At 31.0% G+C, this 20,277-nt stretch overlaps 1 protein-coding gene across 1 annotated transcript in view; it reads right to left on the reverse strand.

Annotated features, from left to right (window-relative positions):
* Window positions 1-6,595: 6,595 nt before the first annotated feature.
* Window positions 6,596-20,277, reverse strand: part of LOC127284407 (neural/ectodermal development factor IMP-L2) — a 127,841-nt gene continuing 114,159 nt past the window's right edge. Inside the window, exon 7 of the mRNA XM_051309817.1 lies at window positions 6,596-7,479. Coding sequence (XP_051165774.1) covers window positions 7,465-7,479 — 15 coding nt within the window. The 3' untranslated portion in view covers window positions 6,596-7,464. The remainder of the gene's footprint in view (window positions 7,480-20,277) is intronic.

Raw genomic sequence — 20,277 nt, forward strand, 5'->3', positions numbered from 1 at the left:
GAATGTCAAGTCTGATAGTTGACAATCCTGTTAACTGACAATTGAGTTATATGTCAATTCCGTTTAATACCAATTGTGTTAACTGACTGTGCTGTTAACTGTTAATTTCGTTAAATGTCAAATCTGTTAAATGACAGTCCCGTTAAATGACAATTTGGTTATGTGTCATTTTCGTAACCTAACGTTTTTATTAGCTGACAGTTCGGTTAAGCGTCTTTTCCGTTGATTGTTGTTTCTGTCAAATAACATTTCTGTTAATTGACATTTCGGTTACTTGTCATTTTGGTTATGTGACATTTCTGTTATTTGACAAGTCGGTTAAGTAGCGACTCCGTTAAGTGGCATTTCTGTTATATGGCAATTCAGTCAAATGACAATTCCGTTAATTGGCGTTTCTGATATTTGCCTTTCTGTTAAATGACTATTCCGACAAATGACAGGTGGTGCATTTTAATGCGTCCCTTTTGTTTCAGTGTTAGAGGTACTCAAAGTTAGCCAAAAACGCGATTTTTGAACATTTTAAACCCGTTTTTCTCAAAAACTAGAGCTGATAGGAAATTTTCGTTTACGGATTCGTGTTCGGCATGAGAAAACCTATCAGAAACAGGTCTGACATTTGCCGCACCAAAAAAGTTTGCTAATTTTGTTGGCCTGTGTAATATTTATTTAGAAATAATTTGCAACTATTTTATATTTACATTTTCTAAATATATTATTTTTTTTTACTTCAATGAATTTTTAGTTTTTCGTAATTATACGAATTTCAATCATCGTCAGAGTCATCTTTTTTTGTGCATTTCATGTTCTTAAGGAAATTGTTAAAGAACGTTTGTCCATTCGGAGTAATATAAGTCAATAAACTTTGCACGTCTTTTTTCTTGGCTTTTGTAATTCCAACTTTTGGTGAGTGAAATTGATGTACAGTTTCTAAATTAGCTTCTAATCCAACTTCGAAACGTGAAGGATTTTGCAGTTTGAAATTATCGTACGCAGTCACAATTGAGTCAGAAGAATAACAAAAAGCAACACCGTCTAAAATTTTCAAATCGTTTGGCTTACTCACATTTTTTTTGACAATTTTTTTAAAAAATTTCGGTCACACTGGCAATAAGAATGACCGCGAACCGGGAAGATGTGCCAGATTTTTACATTGAGCTGAATGGACATTGCTAATAAGAACGCAAATACCGTGTAATTTCGATTTTGCCCTGGGCATGAATCTGAAAAGAGAACAATTTTTTGATGTTTCGTGTTTTTAAATTCTTTATCTATTACGTGCACAAAGTAATTAAAATACTTTCGATACGTCGATTCATCGATTGGAACACTTGTATCTTGTGTAACGGCTGAATAGAAATCAAGAAATTCTAAATACACTCTTTTCAAATCGAGTTCGCGATTTTAAAAAAAATTTAATACCGTCGATTCTCCCGAGTAGTGTGATGGTTCATGAGGTATTGAATAGCAGTGAAGATTGATTAAACTCATTATTTCTTTCGTCAAATTCAGCTTTTTCACATGTTGTCCTCTCAAATCATGAAAAGTGTTACCTTCTAGTTTTTTTGACAACTTCTAATCTTCTTTTCCCAATATTTAAAAGTTCACAAATAAATTTTTTGCAGACGGCAATATCCTTATCATCGAGTGGAATAAAGTAAACCCAATTTATTAATCGTTGTCGATTTGTTGGATTCCCTTGTTCAAAATCTATGTATTTCATTATAGTACTCAAAAAGACAGTCTGTTTACCGTAATCGTTTAAATTCCAATACGTTGTGACGTTATTTTTTGTGATTGACGTCACAATTGCACCACTCGCATTTAAAATTTTGAATCATTCTGTTTTTGAGTTTCGCTATAAATAAAAATTTGATGTTTACTGCATTTGAGAATTTCCTATACTTGACACAAGTCCAGTTGAAATACAGGCGCTCCATTTTTAAGGAATTCTGCATTAATTTAGTTTAAGTTAGTTTTAGAGTGGCAGGCTTTGTCGAATTTCCGGTATGACAGATTCCAATATTCAAGTTATCGCGGGCTTGGGTATTGGAAAAGTCACTTAGTAGTATTAGTAACTCAGAATTCTGGGAGAAGTAAGGTAGGAAAAGGTTTTGATTGGTTTAATTTAAAGAAAATCGTTGCGTCATCTAGTGTCAATTTAGAGTGATTTGAGAATTTTAGTTTTTAAAAACACTCTCTTGCTATCCAACCCCCATCGAGTCAACATGTTTAAGTTTCAATAGTTTTCGGTCATGTGTTTTAAGTTACAGTCGGTTGTGGTTACAGTCACATTAATAAATTTTAAATTAATTCTAATAAAACATTATTAAGGTTTAACAACAATAAGTTCAATTTACTTCAAACTATTTGCAATAACTCGTTTTTCTACCATGGGTCCAACCAGCATCACGCAACATAACTGTAAGTTAATTTTTATATAATTGTTTTTGTAAGAATCTTCATTATTCGATTAAATGGTTATTACCATTGCTATAAAATAATAAATAAAATTTCGTAAGAGCGATTTAAATTGTCATAGGGAAATTAATTAATGTCAATGAATTATTTAATAAAATGTAACATTTCTTTTATTTCTAATTTTTGTTTATGAATTATTTATTGTTATAATGAACTCTCTTATTATAAAAACCCATCCCTCTCTCCACGACCTGCATAACTGAGTAGCACCGGCACGTGCAGAAGACTTAATAAATAATTCTTATTGGTCGATCTTAATTAATATGTTATTATTTATAAGTTTGAGATTTGTTTATTTGAGATTTAGATTATAGTTTAGTCCGGTTGACAATACCGGCGATACAAAAGTTGTCTGGCGCCCTTCCATACCGGGGATCGTCCATAAGAATAAAAAGTTAAGTCGCACAGTAACGTTTTGTTTATTTTGTTATTTGATTTTTCAGAATCGAGTTACTTTGCATTAAAATTTGAATCCAATTTCGTCCAAGTTAGTAATTTTGATAATTAGAATTATTTGTCATTTGTTATAATAAAGTTTAAAAATCAAGTTTAAGAGTAATTTTAGAATCAAGAAAAATACGTTACAACGTTTCAAATAATCTTTCTTGTTATTTTACTGGATATTGTTCAAAACATTTTTGTCTACAACAAGCAATTATTGCTTTGAAAATTTTCTTTGGAACAATTTTTTTTGACACTGAAATATATTCTTCTCCCTAAAATATACAAAAAATTACAGGTAATTTAAAAACTTTTTTAATTTTAATATTAATAATATACAAATGAAAACAGTTTTTGTGTCTATCGACCCGGAAATTCGAAAAAAACCAAGGAATTCATTTTAAATAAAAAAAAAGCGGAAAAAACGCAGAAAATTTTTTTTAAATTCGAAAATTTTTTATTGATAGGGTATTTTTTATATTGTTTAAAAAATTGTAATTTTTTTCAACTCTTTAACTCTTTGTTTAAAAATTTAAAAAAATTGACTTCTTTTCAAAAACGGTATTTCTTTGTTTACACTATTTAGAAGAATAAAAAAAATCTTTCGAAAACAAAAGTTTTTTTAATGCATTATTAGATATAATTAAATATTATTTGACTTTAAAATTATCCGAGAAATTTACTTAAAAACGCGGCAAAATCCCGGTGATTTTTAATGGCCGAATTGCTAAACACCCTGATTTATTGTTACATTTTTGTTTATATAGTTTAAATTTTTCTTTTGTTACAGCGAATCGTAAATTATTATATAACTTTTATTTTAATAAAAGATCTCGAAAAAAGTGACACAAAATAAAACACAAATAAAAAAAAGTTAAATACAATTTTTAAAACAATTTTTAAAAATAATTAAAGATTATTTTATACAATGTATTGTGATCTTAATTTTCATTATTATTTTATTATTGTTAGTTATATTTTACCTTATTTTTATTTTCTTTACGAACATTTCTTTCCCATTTATCTTCGCTCCTTTTTCGCTTCCTACCTCTTGCATGTTGTTGATTATTCATTTCTAATTTCACATCACTTAATAAATGTTTTAATTTAAAATATCAATACGAAATAAATGCCGTTTTTATATGAATTTAGCATGTTCTGAATACCGCCACTTTGTATAATTATATTGCAATAGTTTCTCAAGGTCAAACTTGTTTGTATACAAACAAGATTTACGTTAGAAAATAATAATGTCTTAAAAATATATTGAAATTGAAAATTTTCAGATAGTCCTAGCGCTTGAAAACGTCAAACCATATTTTTTACATTGTTTTGAAAAAAAATTATTATTGTTTTTGGTATTAATAATATTGTCTTTTTTTTGCTCATTTTGTTTTCAGGATGTTCTAAGCTTTAATTTCCATTTTGGTTTTTCAAAAAATACCCAAAATTAACTGAGCAATCACGAGTTGAAGTAATAAAACATTGAAATTCTTTGATTTTTGTAAATGTAGTTTTTGCTCATTATCATGAAAAGAACAAAGAATGGAAAAAATTTTATAGAAGAAAAAAGATGTAGAATTTTATTCTCTACAAGAAACAATTGTCATAATTGCAATTTGAAAAACTTCAAAAAATTCACCTATTGGACAATACTTCTCCGCGAGAATCCGAGCGTATCCCCTTATAGCATCCACACCCTCAATTAAAGTTTCTTGTTAATCGATTTAAAAAAAAAACATTTTCATTAAAGGAAAATGTTATTTATATTCGTATTTATCAATTTTTAATTTTAATTTAAAGAAGTCATTGGACCTTAAAAGGACAGTATATACTGTCGAAACGTATTGTCCTTAAACAATAAATTTCTTTAAAAATTTTTAACAAACCCCGTTTTCCGTTTACAGGCCTCGTAAAAATTAATCAACAATATTTATTTTTGTAATTTATGTACAATAAGATAGTACTTAACAATTAAACATAATTTAAAATATAATAAATACATAAAACAGTTGTCCACGCATTAAGCAATATATGGTGTTCAAGAACACAACTCTTTTATTTATTTAAATATTTATTATTATATTTAATTATTAAGTACTATATTATTGTTAAATAACAAAAGTAAATACTATATTATGTATTGGAATTTATCACTTCCCAGTCGAAAATCCTAGGCTATGTTAAGCTGAACAAATAGTTGTTTTGAAGTATTGAGATAACCATTAGAGAATTGTGAGACAGTAGATAACTAGCTATAGAAAACTTTCAGGAAGCCTGTTATGGCCGATTTTTCGCTTCCACGGAAAGCTTGAAAATAACAAATTTTGTACGTTTTAAACAAAGCATTCAAGTAGCTTTGAGAGAGTTATCAAAGAGTTACAGGATTTTGCATATATAAAAAGAAAGCGTTCAGGTGGCGAAAATTAAATGAAGCGTCATGGATGTTTCAGGAAACAGCGGAAAAATGACAATGATCAAAAATTAATTTTAACCTTTCTTTCCATCTTTATTTATCTCGTAAAAATATTATGTATTAGATTATTATATTTAAATATTGAAGAATTAAAGAAAAATTATTTACGTCAGACTCGGTATTTCCACAGTCTTTTTAAAAGGGTACAATTGTTTTATAAAATATCTATTAGTGATATTATAAACTTTTTTTTAAATTAATTATTATCTTCTTTCAATTAAAAGTTAGTTGTCAATTAATTTTCTATAGTGAAATTACACAATTAATATTGATTAATAATTTAATACGCTGTTAAATTCATTTTCATAAATTATGAAATTCTAAAAGAATAAAGAATATATTATTTATAAAAAATATTCATAAATATCCAGTATAAAAATAATAATCTTTTTTTTTAAATATTAAATATTTTGTCTTTTTTTAAGAAATTGTTTTCATTATTCAATATAAAAGGTTTTCACCGTGTTCGTATTCCTAACCCCAAATTTTGCTCAAGTTATATATAATTTTTTTCGAATATAATTTAAGTGTTTAAAAATAAACGTTTTCTTTGAAAAATAATTTTTATATAATATATAAAGAATAATTATTAATTGTATAAAACGGATTTACAAATTACTATAGAATTTTTATGATTTTTCGATTTAGTTTAATTTAATGAAATTATTCTAGTTTTCAGGAAGTGTAAAAAAGGTAATTAAATTACATATTAATTTGCAACTTGTGAAAAGCAAATAGAATTGCTTTCTTACACATTAAACCAGGCATTAGGAAAGCATTCACCAAGCAAACTGGTAGACATTTGCTAGAAGCTGTCCACAGATATTCAACAAGCTGTAGAAAAAGCTTCCCGTTAAGAAGTCAGAAAGCAAATATCACAGAATTTTAGGTCTATTGTATAAATAGTTGCCATGAAGCTTTTGAAACCTTCATAACAGTTACCTGAAGGCCATGTGAACCCTTCAGGGAAACTTACGATTTTCGACTGGGTTGGTAAAAAAATTTAGATAAATATATGTATGAATTGATGAGATGATTGATAAATTTATACATATATTTATCTAAAAGTAAATACTATTACTATTAATAATAATAGGAAAAATGTACATTTTGTGTCATTTTCTTTTTTTCGATAGTAGATTTGTATTATATATATATATTAAAATAACATTGTTAAATCACATAGTAATGAATAAAACGTTTAATTAAAAAAATTAATTTTATTCTATTTAATTACAAATATTTTAAAAGAAATTTTGACAAATAAAGATAAATCTAAAAGTATTTTGTCAAAAGAAAAAACCCTTTCAAGTTTCCAAAAACAGTTATTAAATATCTTATTACGAAAATTATTATGGCAACTCAGTTGACAAAGTACTCTCTAAATTTGAATCAGTTGAATTTCACTGGTGAACCAGTTATAAGTATACCACTGGTTTCATTTAGTGAAAATTTCACTGTAAACCAGTGTATTATCACTGATTGACACTGAAAACCTCACTGATTGAATCAGTAAACTCTGTCGATAAAACAGATTTCACTAATTCAATCAGTGAGATTTTCACTGTCAATCAGTGAAAATACACTGGTTTCCAGTGAAATTTTCACTGAATGAAACCAGTGGTATACTTATCACTGGTTCAGCAGTGAAATTTCACTGATTCACATTTAGAGAGTAATATTTTAGAAAGGATATTCTATTTGAATTTATCTTCTTACATATACAAAATTAAATAAAAAGAAGTTATAAATAATTTCAGTAATAAAACTTGCAATATATGTGGCAACTGAATAAATGATTGTGTTGTACATTTGTCACTTAATTAAGTGTTTTTAAAATTTAAAGGTATAATTATTCTTTCTTACATTTAGATTTTGTAATGAAAAATAAAGTTATAAATATGATCTCAAGTTTACTTAACAAATCGCATGTTTGTCCACAACAAGTGAAATTTATTTTCTTACAATTATATTTTAGTTTGAAAAACAAATGTACAAATACGATTTGACTTTTACTTGGCAAATTTTTCTCCTTGTCCACACCATCTTTTTCTCTAAATCAGCGTTCCTTAATCGTTTGCAGGCTGTAAAACATAATAAAATTAATAAAAATTTTAGAAAGTATAATAAGTATGAAAATTATTTTTAAAATTATGGTTTAATCTAGTATTAGTCAGAGTGGTTTAAGTTCAAGATTTTGTCACCGGAATTAACCCAGTATGTAAAAAATTTTAATGATTAAAAAATCATGACACAATAAATTTTATGGTAAACACATGAATATAATTTTTATATTTGTAAGTTAAGGGGAGATTACAGTGATTTTTTTTTCAAAAAATCGAATTTTTTTTTTTTTATTTTTGGTTAGTATAACTATTTAAGAACATGGTAAAATTATTCTAAAGTATTTCCAAGGTCTTAACCTGATATAAAATGAGTAGCTACATACAACAAGTCGTCGAGTGCGTTAACTAGAGGTATTCACTGCTACTTGACTGGCATTAGATCACTTGATCTTTTACAATCCAAAGAATGAACTATGGACGAAGCTGTAATCGCCGATTGAGTAAGAATCACTGTTTTCTTTAATTTCTACTTAAAATCTTTAAGCGTGTTTTTCTCGAAACTGTATAGGGGAGGATGGGGCAAGGATAGTTAAGGGGCAAGGATAGTTAGTGGCTCTATTGCCTACACTGCTTGTTCAAAAAGGGCACCATTCATCATATATACTTGTTTTAACACCAAAAGACGTCAAGAAAAATTTGATCTTGATGCGATATCATTTGTGGAAGCTACGTGTTTATTTGTAAAAATCCTGTTTTTTCTAAAATGTCTCAGTTCTGTTTAAAACACTGTTTCAGATATTAACTGTTTTAAATATTTATTTATGTCCAAAAAATTTTTTTGGTAGTGCTTTGAGGTGCTTTTATCCAATGAAATTAAAAAACCCCCAAATTTAATGTCTTTTTTTGATTATTTTTCGTAAAAACAATTTTGATAACTATCCTTGCCCCAATAGTGGAGCAAGGATAGTTAAATTTTTTTTTAATTTTCCGCTAATAGCCTAGTCCCCTAGTCGAAAAAGCCCCTCGTGGAACACTAAGAGACTCGACAAGGAGAAGTTCGACCGGTCCCTTGAAGAAGCCTGTCTCATTAAAGACTTGGGCTGGGTGAAGAGGACGAACAATCTGGAGAAAGAGGTCCGAGCGGTGAGGAACATTATCATCAACGCTTGTGATGTATCAATGCCGCGTCGCAAAGGCACCTCTTCCAGAAGGAAATCCTTGCACTGGTGGTCAGAAAGGTTGGCCTCCTTGCGAAAGGCATGTTTCAGAGCAAGAAGGACATATACCCGATCTAAGGGAGATCCTTTGCTCAAGGAAGCATACAAGGAGGCCAAAAAGAACCTCAGCAAAGAGATCCGTGCGTCGCGACGCCGTAGCTGGAAGGACCTAATCGAGGACGTCGAGAAGGACCCATGGGGTCTGACTTTTAAAATCGTTACTAAGAAATTAGTAACGAGGCAAAAGACCCCCGGCCTGGACAATCCCAATTGGGTCAGAAAGGTAATAAAAGCCCTGTTTCCTCCTGCAGAGCCGTGGCTTAGGAAGGACTGGAGTTCTTGCATAGTCACAGAGGAAGAACTCTTTACTCTTGAAGAATTGGAAGCAGCAGGTAGAAGATTGAAGACAGGCAAGGCGCCTGGAATCGATGGGATAATCAACAAGATCCTAAAAGAGGTGATTGTTGCTTCCCCCAGATTTTGCTGGACATCTTCAATCGCTGCCTAGAGAGAGGAGAGTTCTTTCTAGACTGGAAGAGGCAAAGTCTGGTCCTCCTAAGAAAGGGAGACAAACCTCTAGATAAGGTCTCATCCTACAGGCCTATATGCCTGTTGGATACGATGGGCAAACTTCTAGAGTACATGGTTCTGCAGAGAATGCAATCTCACTTGACCGGAGACAATAGTCTATCCGATAACCAATTTGGATTCCGCAAAGGTCGGTCCACAGTTGATGCCGTAAAGGCAGTTGTGGACCTCGCCAGAAAAGGGAAAAACAAATTGGGACCAGATAAAAAGAAGAGCTTCTGCGCGTTGGTAGCAATAGACATACGGAACGCGTTTAATTCCGCGAGATGGGAAGATCTCATCGAGTCGATGATACAGAAGGGTATACCGCCCTACCTGTTGCGGATAATGGATAATTATCTAAGCGACAGGTGGGTTATTTACGAGGGAGACACCTGCATTCTCAAGGAAGAGATGCAGCGTGGGGCCCCTCAAGGCTCGAGGGTAGGACCATTTTTATGGAATGTATCTTACGATGACTTCCTGAGAATGAACCTGCCCGAAGGTGCGGTGATCGTCGGCTTTGCGGACGACGCGTTGATCGTGTGCGCTGCCGACTCGGCGGAAGCTCTGGGGACATTGGTGAACGAATGTCTGCGGCTAGCAAAATGCTGGCTGGAAACCAGAGGTCTTCAAATGGCCCTCGAAAAGACCGAAGCATTGCTGGTCACAGACAGACGTGGTTATAAATCCCCACGAATCGTGATAGACGAATTCGAGGTCAAGTGGAGGAGACAGATAAAGTACCTCGGTGTGGAACTGGATGGAAGGTTAAACTTCCATCACCACATGGCTACGGCGTCGAACATGGCGATCGAATGTGCGGCTAATTTAGCACGGGTGATGCCAAATGTTGGAGGCCCCCGTGAGAAGAAAAGGAGACTGGTGGCGAGTGCCGCCGACGCTAAGCTGCTTTACGCAGCACCAGCGTGGGCCCCCTCCCTGAGAACAAACAGATGTTCAACCATCTGTAAAAAGATGCTGTCCGCGCAGAGATGCATTACTTCACGTATTGCCTCTGCTTATCGGACAGTATCTACGAGCGCTGTGCAGGTCCTTGCAAGTGTCCCGCCAGCAGATCTTTTGGCGCTTGAGAGGGAGGAAATTATCCTCCTTCTCAAAGAGGCGAATTCCTTTGAAGAGGAAGATCTACCCAGCAAGGACCGCATCCGCTTTGAAGCGAGGCGCAGGCTCATAGAAAAATGGCAGGAGAGATGGGATGGGGAGGTAAAAGGTCGATGGACTTATCGCCTTATACCGACACTCGACACCTGGCTAAGTAGGAAACATGGTGAAGTTTCCTATTATTTGACGCAAGCGCTGACAGGTCACGGGTGTTTTAACTCGTACCTGCAGCGCTTTAAGAAGATAGATAGCGAGGAGTGTGCTTACTGCCAGTTCCCTGTGGACAACGCAGAGCACACCCTCTTCGCCTGCAGTCGATGGGACTTGGAGAGGCAGGCCATGTTCATCGGTGTAAACGCTACAGTTACACCGGAGAACATGGTAGCGCTGATGATCCAGTCCCAGGAAAACTGGCGGCTCATCGAGACCTTTATCATCTCTGTTATGATGAGAAAGGATCTCGATGGCCGCAGAAAGGCGTAATTAACAGCATAGAGTTTTTATTTTTTATTTACTTATTTTATTTATTTATTTATTATTTATTTTTTATTTATTGACTTCATTATTTATTTTGTCTTTTTTCTTGTTTCTACAATTTTGTGTTTACTTGTCTTTTACTGTCCTTTTACAATTTTATAATCATTTGTTTTGTATTGTCTTTTTACAATTTTAATATTCTTGTCTTATATATCCGTCCGTCTTTTAACAGTTTTATTTATATTTTATGTGTTTAAATTTAGTATTTGTCTTTTTACAATTTTATTTTGACTCATTTATTTTATATTTTGTTTTTTTATTTACTGACTTATAATTTTCTTTTCTGGTGTGCTGTTGGTTCCGCCTGGACTACGATTTTCGTTTTTTACTATTTTATTACGAATGACGCCGGATGTCCGTAAGAATGGACGAAGTCGCTTTTGTGACAGAGTTGGAGCGCCACCCTCAAAGGCAAAAGTCTTCACGACAGTACCGAGGGTGGATCAAAGGGCTCCCAAGAAGGGTTGACGGGTTTTAGTGGGTCGGGGCTGGTAGTAGTTCGCCAGCTTATTTTGTTTAGTGTTCTCTTTTTTTTTACCAACCCCACATAACCTTGGCATGCGGAAGCCAAGGTATCTGTATACAGATTTCCCAATAGTCCCTAAGCAAAAAAAAAATATCTCGAAGGCATTGCAATCCACAGCAAAATAATGTATTACAAAATTGTAGCTAAATAAACAGGCTTTCGAACGATACTATTCTTTTTCTGATGCCTTTTGAATTTTAGCTACTAGATCCAAAAATGTCTTACCTAACTATCCTTACCCCATCCTCCCCTACCTATATTTTCAACTTTCTCACACTTTTATTTAAAACTATTCAACCAATTAACTTTAAATTTAGACAGTTTGTTTCTTGAATATGTAGTTTTCGTGTGAACTTAAAAATAGTGTGTAAAATAATTTTTAGCAAAATTCGTCGAGCAGTTTTTTAAAAAAAGTTATTTTTTGTATTAAAAAAAAAGTTTTTCAAAAATCAAAAATATATTATGCCGATTAATTGGTTAAGAAAATAGGTAGATTAATAAAATTATAGATTTTATTCTTTAAATAGAATGAAAACTAATGTTTACATATCATAAGTTATTAAAAAATTAACATTTTTTAACAAACAATGTTATACATTAAATTTTATATTTTTCTTTTGTTTATTATGTACTTTAATTACCGCAACATCGGTAGCTTTGAATTAATTGAATTAATCGAAATATTACCTGTTTATTATATGTAATTGCTAAAAAATTGGTTTCTAACATAAAAAATATCTTTTTTAAAAACGGCTCGATGAATTTCGTTAAAAATTATTTTGCACACTATGTTTAAGCTCCTGAATCGAATGCAAGAAAAAAATCCGAAGTAAAAAAAGTCGACATTTAAAGTTCGTTCAAGCACCCCGTGTAGGGGTTAACTTTTTCTGACACGTTTTTCTCTACACTGTAAAAAGAGATATTGCATTTTAACATGCGTCGTGTTATTTCACTCAGCAAGAATACAACGTTCGATGTGGTAAATTTACATCGTTATACGTAGTAATTTAACCTAGAATTGTAATTCTACACTACCATGTGTAAACTTTACATCGTTCTACACTGCAAATTAACACAAAACTTGAAATTTTACAATGTCAGACGTTGGAAAATATTTGCTTTAAGTCCGACGTACTAAATTAACATTCTGATGTAAATTTACTTTACTTGTGTTATTTTACAACGCTTAGTTATTTTACGTATTAGTGCGTGTATAGTTACATCTTTAGTGTAATTTTTGTATAATTTTTATTAATATTATGAATTAATAATTTATATTAACTTATCTTGATAAGAATAAGAATATTATAATTTTATTATAATCTATTATAATTATAGTTATAGTATAGTATATAATATTAAATTAAGTTATAATATTATTGATTAATAATAAATTTCTTAACATCAATAAATCTTAGATTATACAATAACACGCACGGATTGTAAAATTACGCTGAGGTTATGTTTTAATACCAGTTTCTGTAAGATTACTACGTCGGATGTGAAGCAAATAATTTCCAACGTTCGACATTGTAAATTTAAATCGGAATTTTTTAGAGTGTAAACGACTTTTTTTGAAATTGTGTACACTCTAACTTAAAAAGTTTTTAATCAATCATTTTGAAATTTAGCGTGTAGTTTCGTTATATAAATACACTCTATTTGAACTTCAATCTAGACAATAACTTTGTTTAATTTTTGGTTTTTTTTATGCGCGACTTTTCTTTTAAGATCGGTCTTTTTTTATTTTATTTTTTTTACAGTTAAAAACGTGTATTTTCAAGACAAAAAATATGGAAATGTCCTTTTTTGTTTTCGGGATATTAATTAATTTATTAATTAATGTTAATAAAAAATTAAGTATTTTTTAAATAAATAAAGTTAATGCAATTCTGAAGCTACCAATTAAAAGCTGACTTAATTCTACATGCAACAAGTCCAATATAAAGTATTCTGGATTAGTGGATTGTTAATAAAAAATTGGCTAACATTACATTACTGTTTAAAATTCACTCTTTACATTTTTTAACAAAATTCAACCCCTTCCACCTCCTACAGTTTTTGATAAAATCTAACAATACTTCGTGGTTGAAGTACTCAGCCATAGGAAAACTATGTGCAAGTTACAGCCCGATCCGAACAACTTTTTTTACTTAGTACGCTACAGGAATTTTACTCCATACATATATTGTTATTGTGAAGACGCAACATTTGTTGAAGTGTTTTTTAATTTAGAAAATTTGGAGTGTTTTTAATGTGAAATTGACGAAATGACACCGAGAAAAGAATTTAGTCGGAACTTGAGAGATAAAATTTGTAAATTGCGTGAGGAAGGACTTTCATATGTTAACATTGCAAAATTTTTTAATGTATCAAAAATAAAAATCATGATTTAAGAGTAAAAATATGTGCCCTACGTAAGGAAGGTTTCTCTCTTGGAGAAATAACAAAAAATGCGGTCAGTAGACTGTAAGCATCGATAGCGTACAGACGTGTTTATCGTTCTGGACGACGGAAAATACTTTATTTCAAAACATCAGATATCGTGACATGCTTCTTATGCAAAAAAGCTGACCACATTGCCAGAGACTGTCCTATGACTCAAGATCAAAACACACAATTGCAAGACAATAACCACAATTTCACCCCCTTTAGCCAAACAGAAAACAGTTCAAGCACTCAATACAACTTGTCAATACAAAAGGACATAGAATTTCCTTTACTTCCACCCACTAATCCAAACAATCTCATTTTTCCTCCTTTTTCAAAACCAAATAACTATTCTCCCGCGAAACGAGCATTAATATCAACTTCATCCAGCAGTGTCAACAATGATCAATTAAAGTATAATCCAACTAGTCCCAATGACTCTGAAATTTCGTCTGATTGCGAATCCACTAGCAGTCAAATAACGCGAAAAAAACATCGAACTCAATAGTTAAACAAGCAAAAAAGAAAGCTAAAAAGAATACCTCAGAGTCACCGGAAAAAGAACTAGAGGAGGAGTAGCAATTTTTGTTAAAAATAATATTTATAGTGAAGAAGTAGATTTAAACACTCCATTAGAAGCAGTAGCAAATAAAATCAAAATCACAGATCAAATAACCTTATGTAATGTTTATTTACCTAACAGTCAATATTTACAAAAAACAGACTTAGAAAATTTAATTAAACAACTTCCTGAACCTTTTTTAATTGTTGGTGATTTCAACAGTCACAACCCCATTTGGAGATCCTCAAAAGTTGACAACAGAGGAAAAATAGTAGAAAAATGGTTGGATAATAATAATTTAGTAGTATTAAATAATAGACAAAATACACATTTTAACTCTATTACCTGCAATGAAAGCGCTATAGATCTGTCAATCTCAACCTCAGACATTGCTCATCAATTTGATTGAACAGCTTTAACTTCTGGTAGAATAATAATATTTACAACTACAGACAATTTAAGGGCACTGTTTAGCAGTGCAACATGATTCGTAGATGGTACTTTTAAGGTAGTACCATCTATATTTTATCAATTATTTGTAATTATGGGAACAGTTACCTCCACGTGGTGTGTCTTGGAAACAATGTTTCTGAAATATAACACACATATGAATATAATATATTTATGTATATAAGTAATGTTTATTTCAATAACATTGGTTAAATATCAATCAACAAATATATTGTTGATTTATTTTAAATAACTTTTTTAGTTTTTGACTTTTCTAATTTTTGAACTTTGGACTTTTCAGATTTTGGATTTTTTCCATTTGGACTTTTTAATTATTGGACCTTTCGCTTTGGATAATCTGTCTTGGACCTTCTGTTTTGGTTCTTTTGTACTGCTACCCATAACTAAACCTCTTAAACTTTTAAATAACATCCCCTCAACTTCTCATCAAAAATGGATTTGGACTAAAGCAAATTGGACCGAATATTAAAACCTCATAGATGACCAAATAAAAAACCTAACTAACCTTCAAACAATCTCAAAACCACATTTAATAGATATAAATGTCATTCTCTCTGAATTTAATGCCATTATAACTAATGCTGCAAAAAAATCTATTCCCAAATCATCTAATAAACCAAAAACTAAAAGACTTTCATGGATTAGCCCTGAATGCATTCAAAATCTTAAAGATTCCAAAAAGCATGTATAAAAATATATTAAATTATCATCCAAATTTCCTAATAAACAAAGAAAATCAAATCCACTCAAGAACTAACCAAGAAGTTAATTCCAATCTATCAAACGAACCAGATTATCTAGACTCCTTAAACAAACCCATCACAAAATATGAGATTCTACATATTTTATCCAAAGCAGGAAAAACCAGCCCAGGTCCTGATGAAATACCAAACGACCTACTAAAAAATTTACCTGAATCGGAAATAGAATATTTGACAAACCTCTACAATTTTATTTGGACTTATCAAGTGTTTCCTGATCTCTGGAGAGAAGCCATTGTCATTCCAATTCCTAAACCAGGCAAGGATCACTCAAAAGCAACTAATTATCGTCCCATATCATTAACTTGCAATCTTTGTAAAATTATGGAAAAAGTTATCAGTAACAGATTAAAATGGGTACTAGAACAAAAAAACATGATTTCCCCATATCAGTTCGCATCTAGAGAAAATCTTTCTACCCTGGACTATCTCTCTAATATAGAAACGGAAGCATGAAATGCTCTTGCTGAGAAAGGTCACCTTCTTGTAGTCTCTATGGACATCGAAAAAGCATATGAAATGGTTTAGAAAGATAAAGTTATCTACCTACTTGAAGATGCAAACATATCAGGAAACTGTCTAGAATTCGTCAAAAACTTCTTAAAAAACAGAATATTACAAGTAAGAATAAACAACACTCTATCTGACAAAGTTCAAATGCAAAATGGAGTCCCGCAAGGATCCGTTCTAAGCTTTATCCTATTCATTTTAACAATCAACGATATCTTTTCATACATCGACCGACCAGTAAAAGCATCAATATTCGCAGACGATTTAACGTTAACATGTTTTGGAAAAGAAATTAATACCACAACCAAAATTATGCAAAAAACCCTTAATAAAATCCAAAATTTGTCTGAAAAAACAGGATTCAAATTTTCTAAAACTAAAACTGAATTTATAGTTATAACAAAACAAAAATTTGAAAAAGAACCTAAATTGCTCCTCGAAAACCATCCTTTAGTAAGAAAACAAAATCTTAAAATCGAAGGACTCATATTTGACGAAAAACTCTCTTGGACTACACACATCAAACACCTAAAAACCGAATGTTTAAAATGATTAAACATTATCAAATCTATTGCATCCATAAAACACGGTGCCGACAAAAATTCCATTTTAAAAATATATCGAGCAATCATTCTATCCAAAATTGACTATGGACGCATAATTTACGGATCAGTTAATCACAACATCCTAAAAATACTCGATAATATTCATCATCAAGCTCTCAGATTAGCGTTAGGAGCATTTAGAATAAGTCCGATATCCAGCCTTTTAGCAGAAACCAACGAAGTTCCACTTAAAGAAAGAACAAAATACCTATGCCTAAAATTTTCAAGTCACCTCTCATCACTCTCTAAAAAATCATATAAACAAATTTCTTCCAACCATCTATCAAACTTTTTCAACGATCACGATAAAAGCCGAAAACCATTAAATATCCGAATACAAAATTATACCGCAGCACATACCTTTCAATCATTATTTAAAGCAGAAAAAGAAAAGTACCCAAACCACATAGAATTTTACACTGATGGATCAATATTAGATGGAAATGCAGCCTGTGCCATTACGTCAGAAAAAGAAACCCTACTTTCCACCAAACTTCCTGAACAATTTACCATATTCACGTGCGAAGCCTTTGCCAAATACAAAACAATAATCCTAATAAAAACCAATCCCAACATAAAAAATAGCATAATTTTTACCTATCCGAAATCAAGTGTATCAGCAATTTTAAACAGTAGAAACAAAAACCCACTAATAAAAGATATACAAAAAGAAATAATTGACATGTCAAAAAATCAGATTAGCATAATAATATTTTGGATGCCAGCTCACAAAGGAATAATAGGAAATGAAATGGCAGATAAAGCTGCAAAAGAAGCAACCAAAATGTTACTTATTTATCCCATTGCAATCCCAAATATCTTAGAAAACAAAAAATTTCTATTTATAAAAATAAAAGAAAAATGAAACTACCAATGGCTGAACACTTTATCAAAATTACATAGCATAAGAAAAGATACCTTTGAAATACCTAAATTCATTCATAAAAAGCGACAAGAAAGAAACCACCATAAATCGACTTCGAATTGGGCACACAAACTGCAGTTATCTACATCTAATAACGAAGGAACCACCAAAGGAATATCCAAAATGCAGCTGTCAACTCTCAGTTCAAGACATTTTGGTAGATTGTCCAGATTATAAAAGTGAAAGAGACTCCATCCATTTACCATTGCAGCTCAAAGACATACTCAATAATACAAACGGTTATGAAAAAGTGGTTCAATTCTTAAAATCTATCTCATTGTACAAATTCATTTAATATTTGTTCATTTCTCAACGATTATTTAAAAATTATACTGTAAAATAACGATTCAACAATGAAAAATGTAAAGTACTAAACTGTTTAGTCGCTTAGGACCGTAGTTGTTAAAGCGACTTTAAATAAATCTATTAAAAAAAGCGGTATTTCAAAGAATGGTGACAAATTCACGGTCGACAGATTTTATGATTCTGGAAAATATGTCAACAAAGCAGGAGAGAGAGAAAACGGTGTAGCAGTGTCCAAAAAGATAAACAGACAGTGTTTATGAGTAAAAGAAATAGAAAAATGACAGCGCCAGAAATTCGTGAAGCAATTTAATAATTATGAATCTCATTCTCCTGTATGTATAACTACTGTAAAAAATCGTTTGAGAAACTACGGTCTAAAGGGACGAATTGCCGCAAAGAAGCATTTTTTGCGTTTGATAAATATAAAAAACGTTATCAATGTTCAAAAAATACATTTCTTGGAAACCTGGAGACTGAAGAAAGGTATTCTTTACCGATGAGTCGAAGTTCGAAATTTTTGGTGGTGGTAAAAGAAGGTAATAAGTTCGCAGAATGGAAGACGAGAGGATTATATGTCAATTCGTAGTCTTGAGTGTGAAGCGTGTTCTTCTTTTATCCATAATGGTTTAGGATTGCTTTGGAAATTGTCAGACTGGAAATTTGAAAAGAGTGAAAGGCATTTTAAATAAAGAGGGCTACCACCAAATTTTGATAAAACATGCTATTCCCTCTGGAAAACGCCTAATAAAAGATAAATTATTTTTTTTCTAGCAAGATAACGATCCACAACACACTTCGTCCCTGTGTAAAAATTATTTTGCAAATCAAGAAAACGAAGGAATTTTGGTTTGTATGGATCATCATTCACAATCTCCCGATCTCAATCACATAGAATTACTGTAGGACGAAGTGGACCGAAAAACGAGAGAAATGCATCCCAAAAATATGAAGAACTTATGGGAATGTTTATAAACCGCTTAAAAATCAACAAATAAGGAAACATTAATATTATTGACTAACCAAATGCTGAGAATTTTTAGGGCAGTATTAAAAGATAAAGATGGTTTTTTTCGATGACTCATGCGATTAGTCTTCTGTTAACTTTTTATTAATTTTTAATTTTGTTAAGTTTATAAAAATTTTTGTATAAAAATGTTTAACTGCTGGTGAAATAATCTGAACGAAAAAGTTTTATACGCTCTTATTGAAATTCTTATATGTTTTTTTTTACAATTTTTAAGAAGAATTGAAAACTAAAAAAAATATTCAGTTACACTAAGTATTTAATTTTAATACAATTTACAATATAAACCCAATAACATGTAATTAAAAATTTCAAAGTGTTACATCCCGGTACCATAAAATTCTTAAAAGAATGGATCTTGAACAAATTAAATTATCTCTTTTAAATAAAGGTCATTACATACATATGAGTCATTCACGATGTTAATAGTGAAAGATAGATGTAATATAACACCTCTGAATGCTGAAGACTCGCATAAAGCAGATGTGTTATATATATATATATATATATATATATGTGTGTATAGTAGATTAAAGAATTCAATAAGATTATTGATCATTACTCGATATTAATATTATTTTTCATAATACCAATTGTCGATCACTATACATCCTAAGTGACTGCAATCAACTAATTAATAATCAATAAACTAAAATTTTAATAAATTAATTAAGATATTATTATAATTCTATTAATAAATAATGTACGTGACTTTTGCGCTAAATGAAAATTGTACGTGATAATTGCGCTGTCTGCAAATTATACGTGACAATTCTACCCCAATGAACAAAGATCATGTAGTATATAAACCCTAGTTTTTCTATTGCAAAATGTCAGTTAATCGGACGAGCTTCTGCCCGAATAGTGTCTGAGAATCGGCCCTTCAGTTTTGTAATTGTTTAAACTTCGTTATTTAAACCCGCGAGTTTAGTGAGTTTTACAAAAGTTTTGTATAAGAGAAACAAGTTTCTCTTTATTTTAAACAATATAATTCTTTTGTTCGAGTTAAATAATTCTTAACTGTCGTATAAAATCTAAATTGTGTAAGTGTAACAATTTATGATTTGTATAACAACGCATCCAGAGACACATATTTGTAATCCTGATTGCCGCTTGTTACATTACTAAGTTTCAACGAATCAATTGTAAGTACTATTGTAATTGTATATTGTTATTAATAAATTGCAAATCATAAAAAGGAATATTTTCTTTAATCGCTTGACACAAAACCCTTAGTTTTGACAAAGTGA

Source organism: Leptopilina boulardi, unplaced genomic scaffold (genome assembly GCF_019393585.1).
Source record: "Leptopilina boulardi isolate dan_hultmark-lab unplaced genomic scaffold, ZJU_Lbou_2.1 LbouV2_324, whole genome shotgun sequence".
NCBI lineage: Eukaryota > Metazoa > Arthropoda > Insecta > Hymenoptera > Figitidae > Leptopilina > Leptopilina boulardi.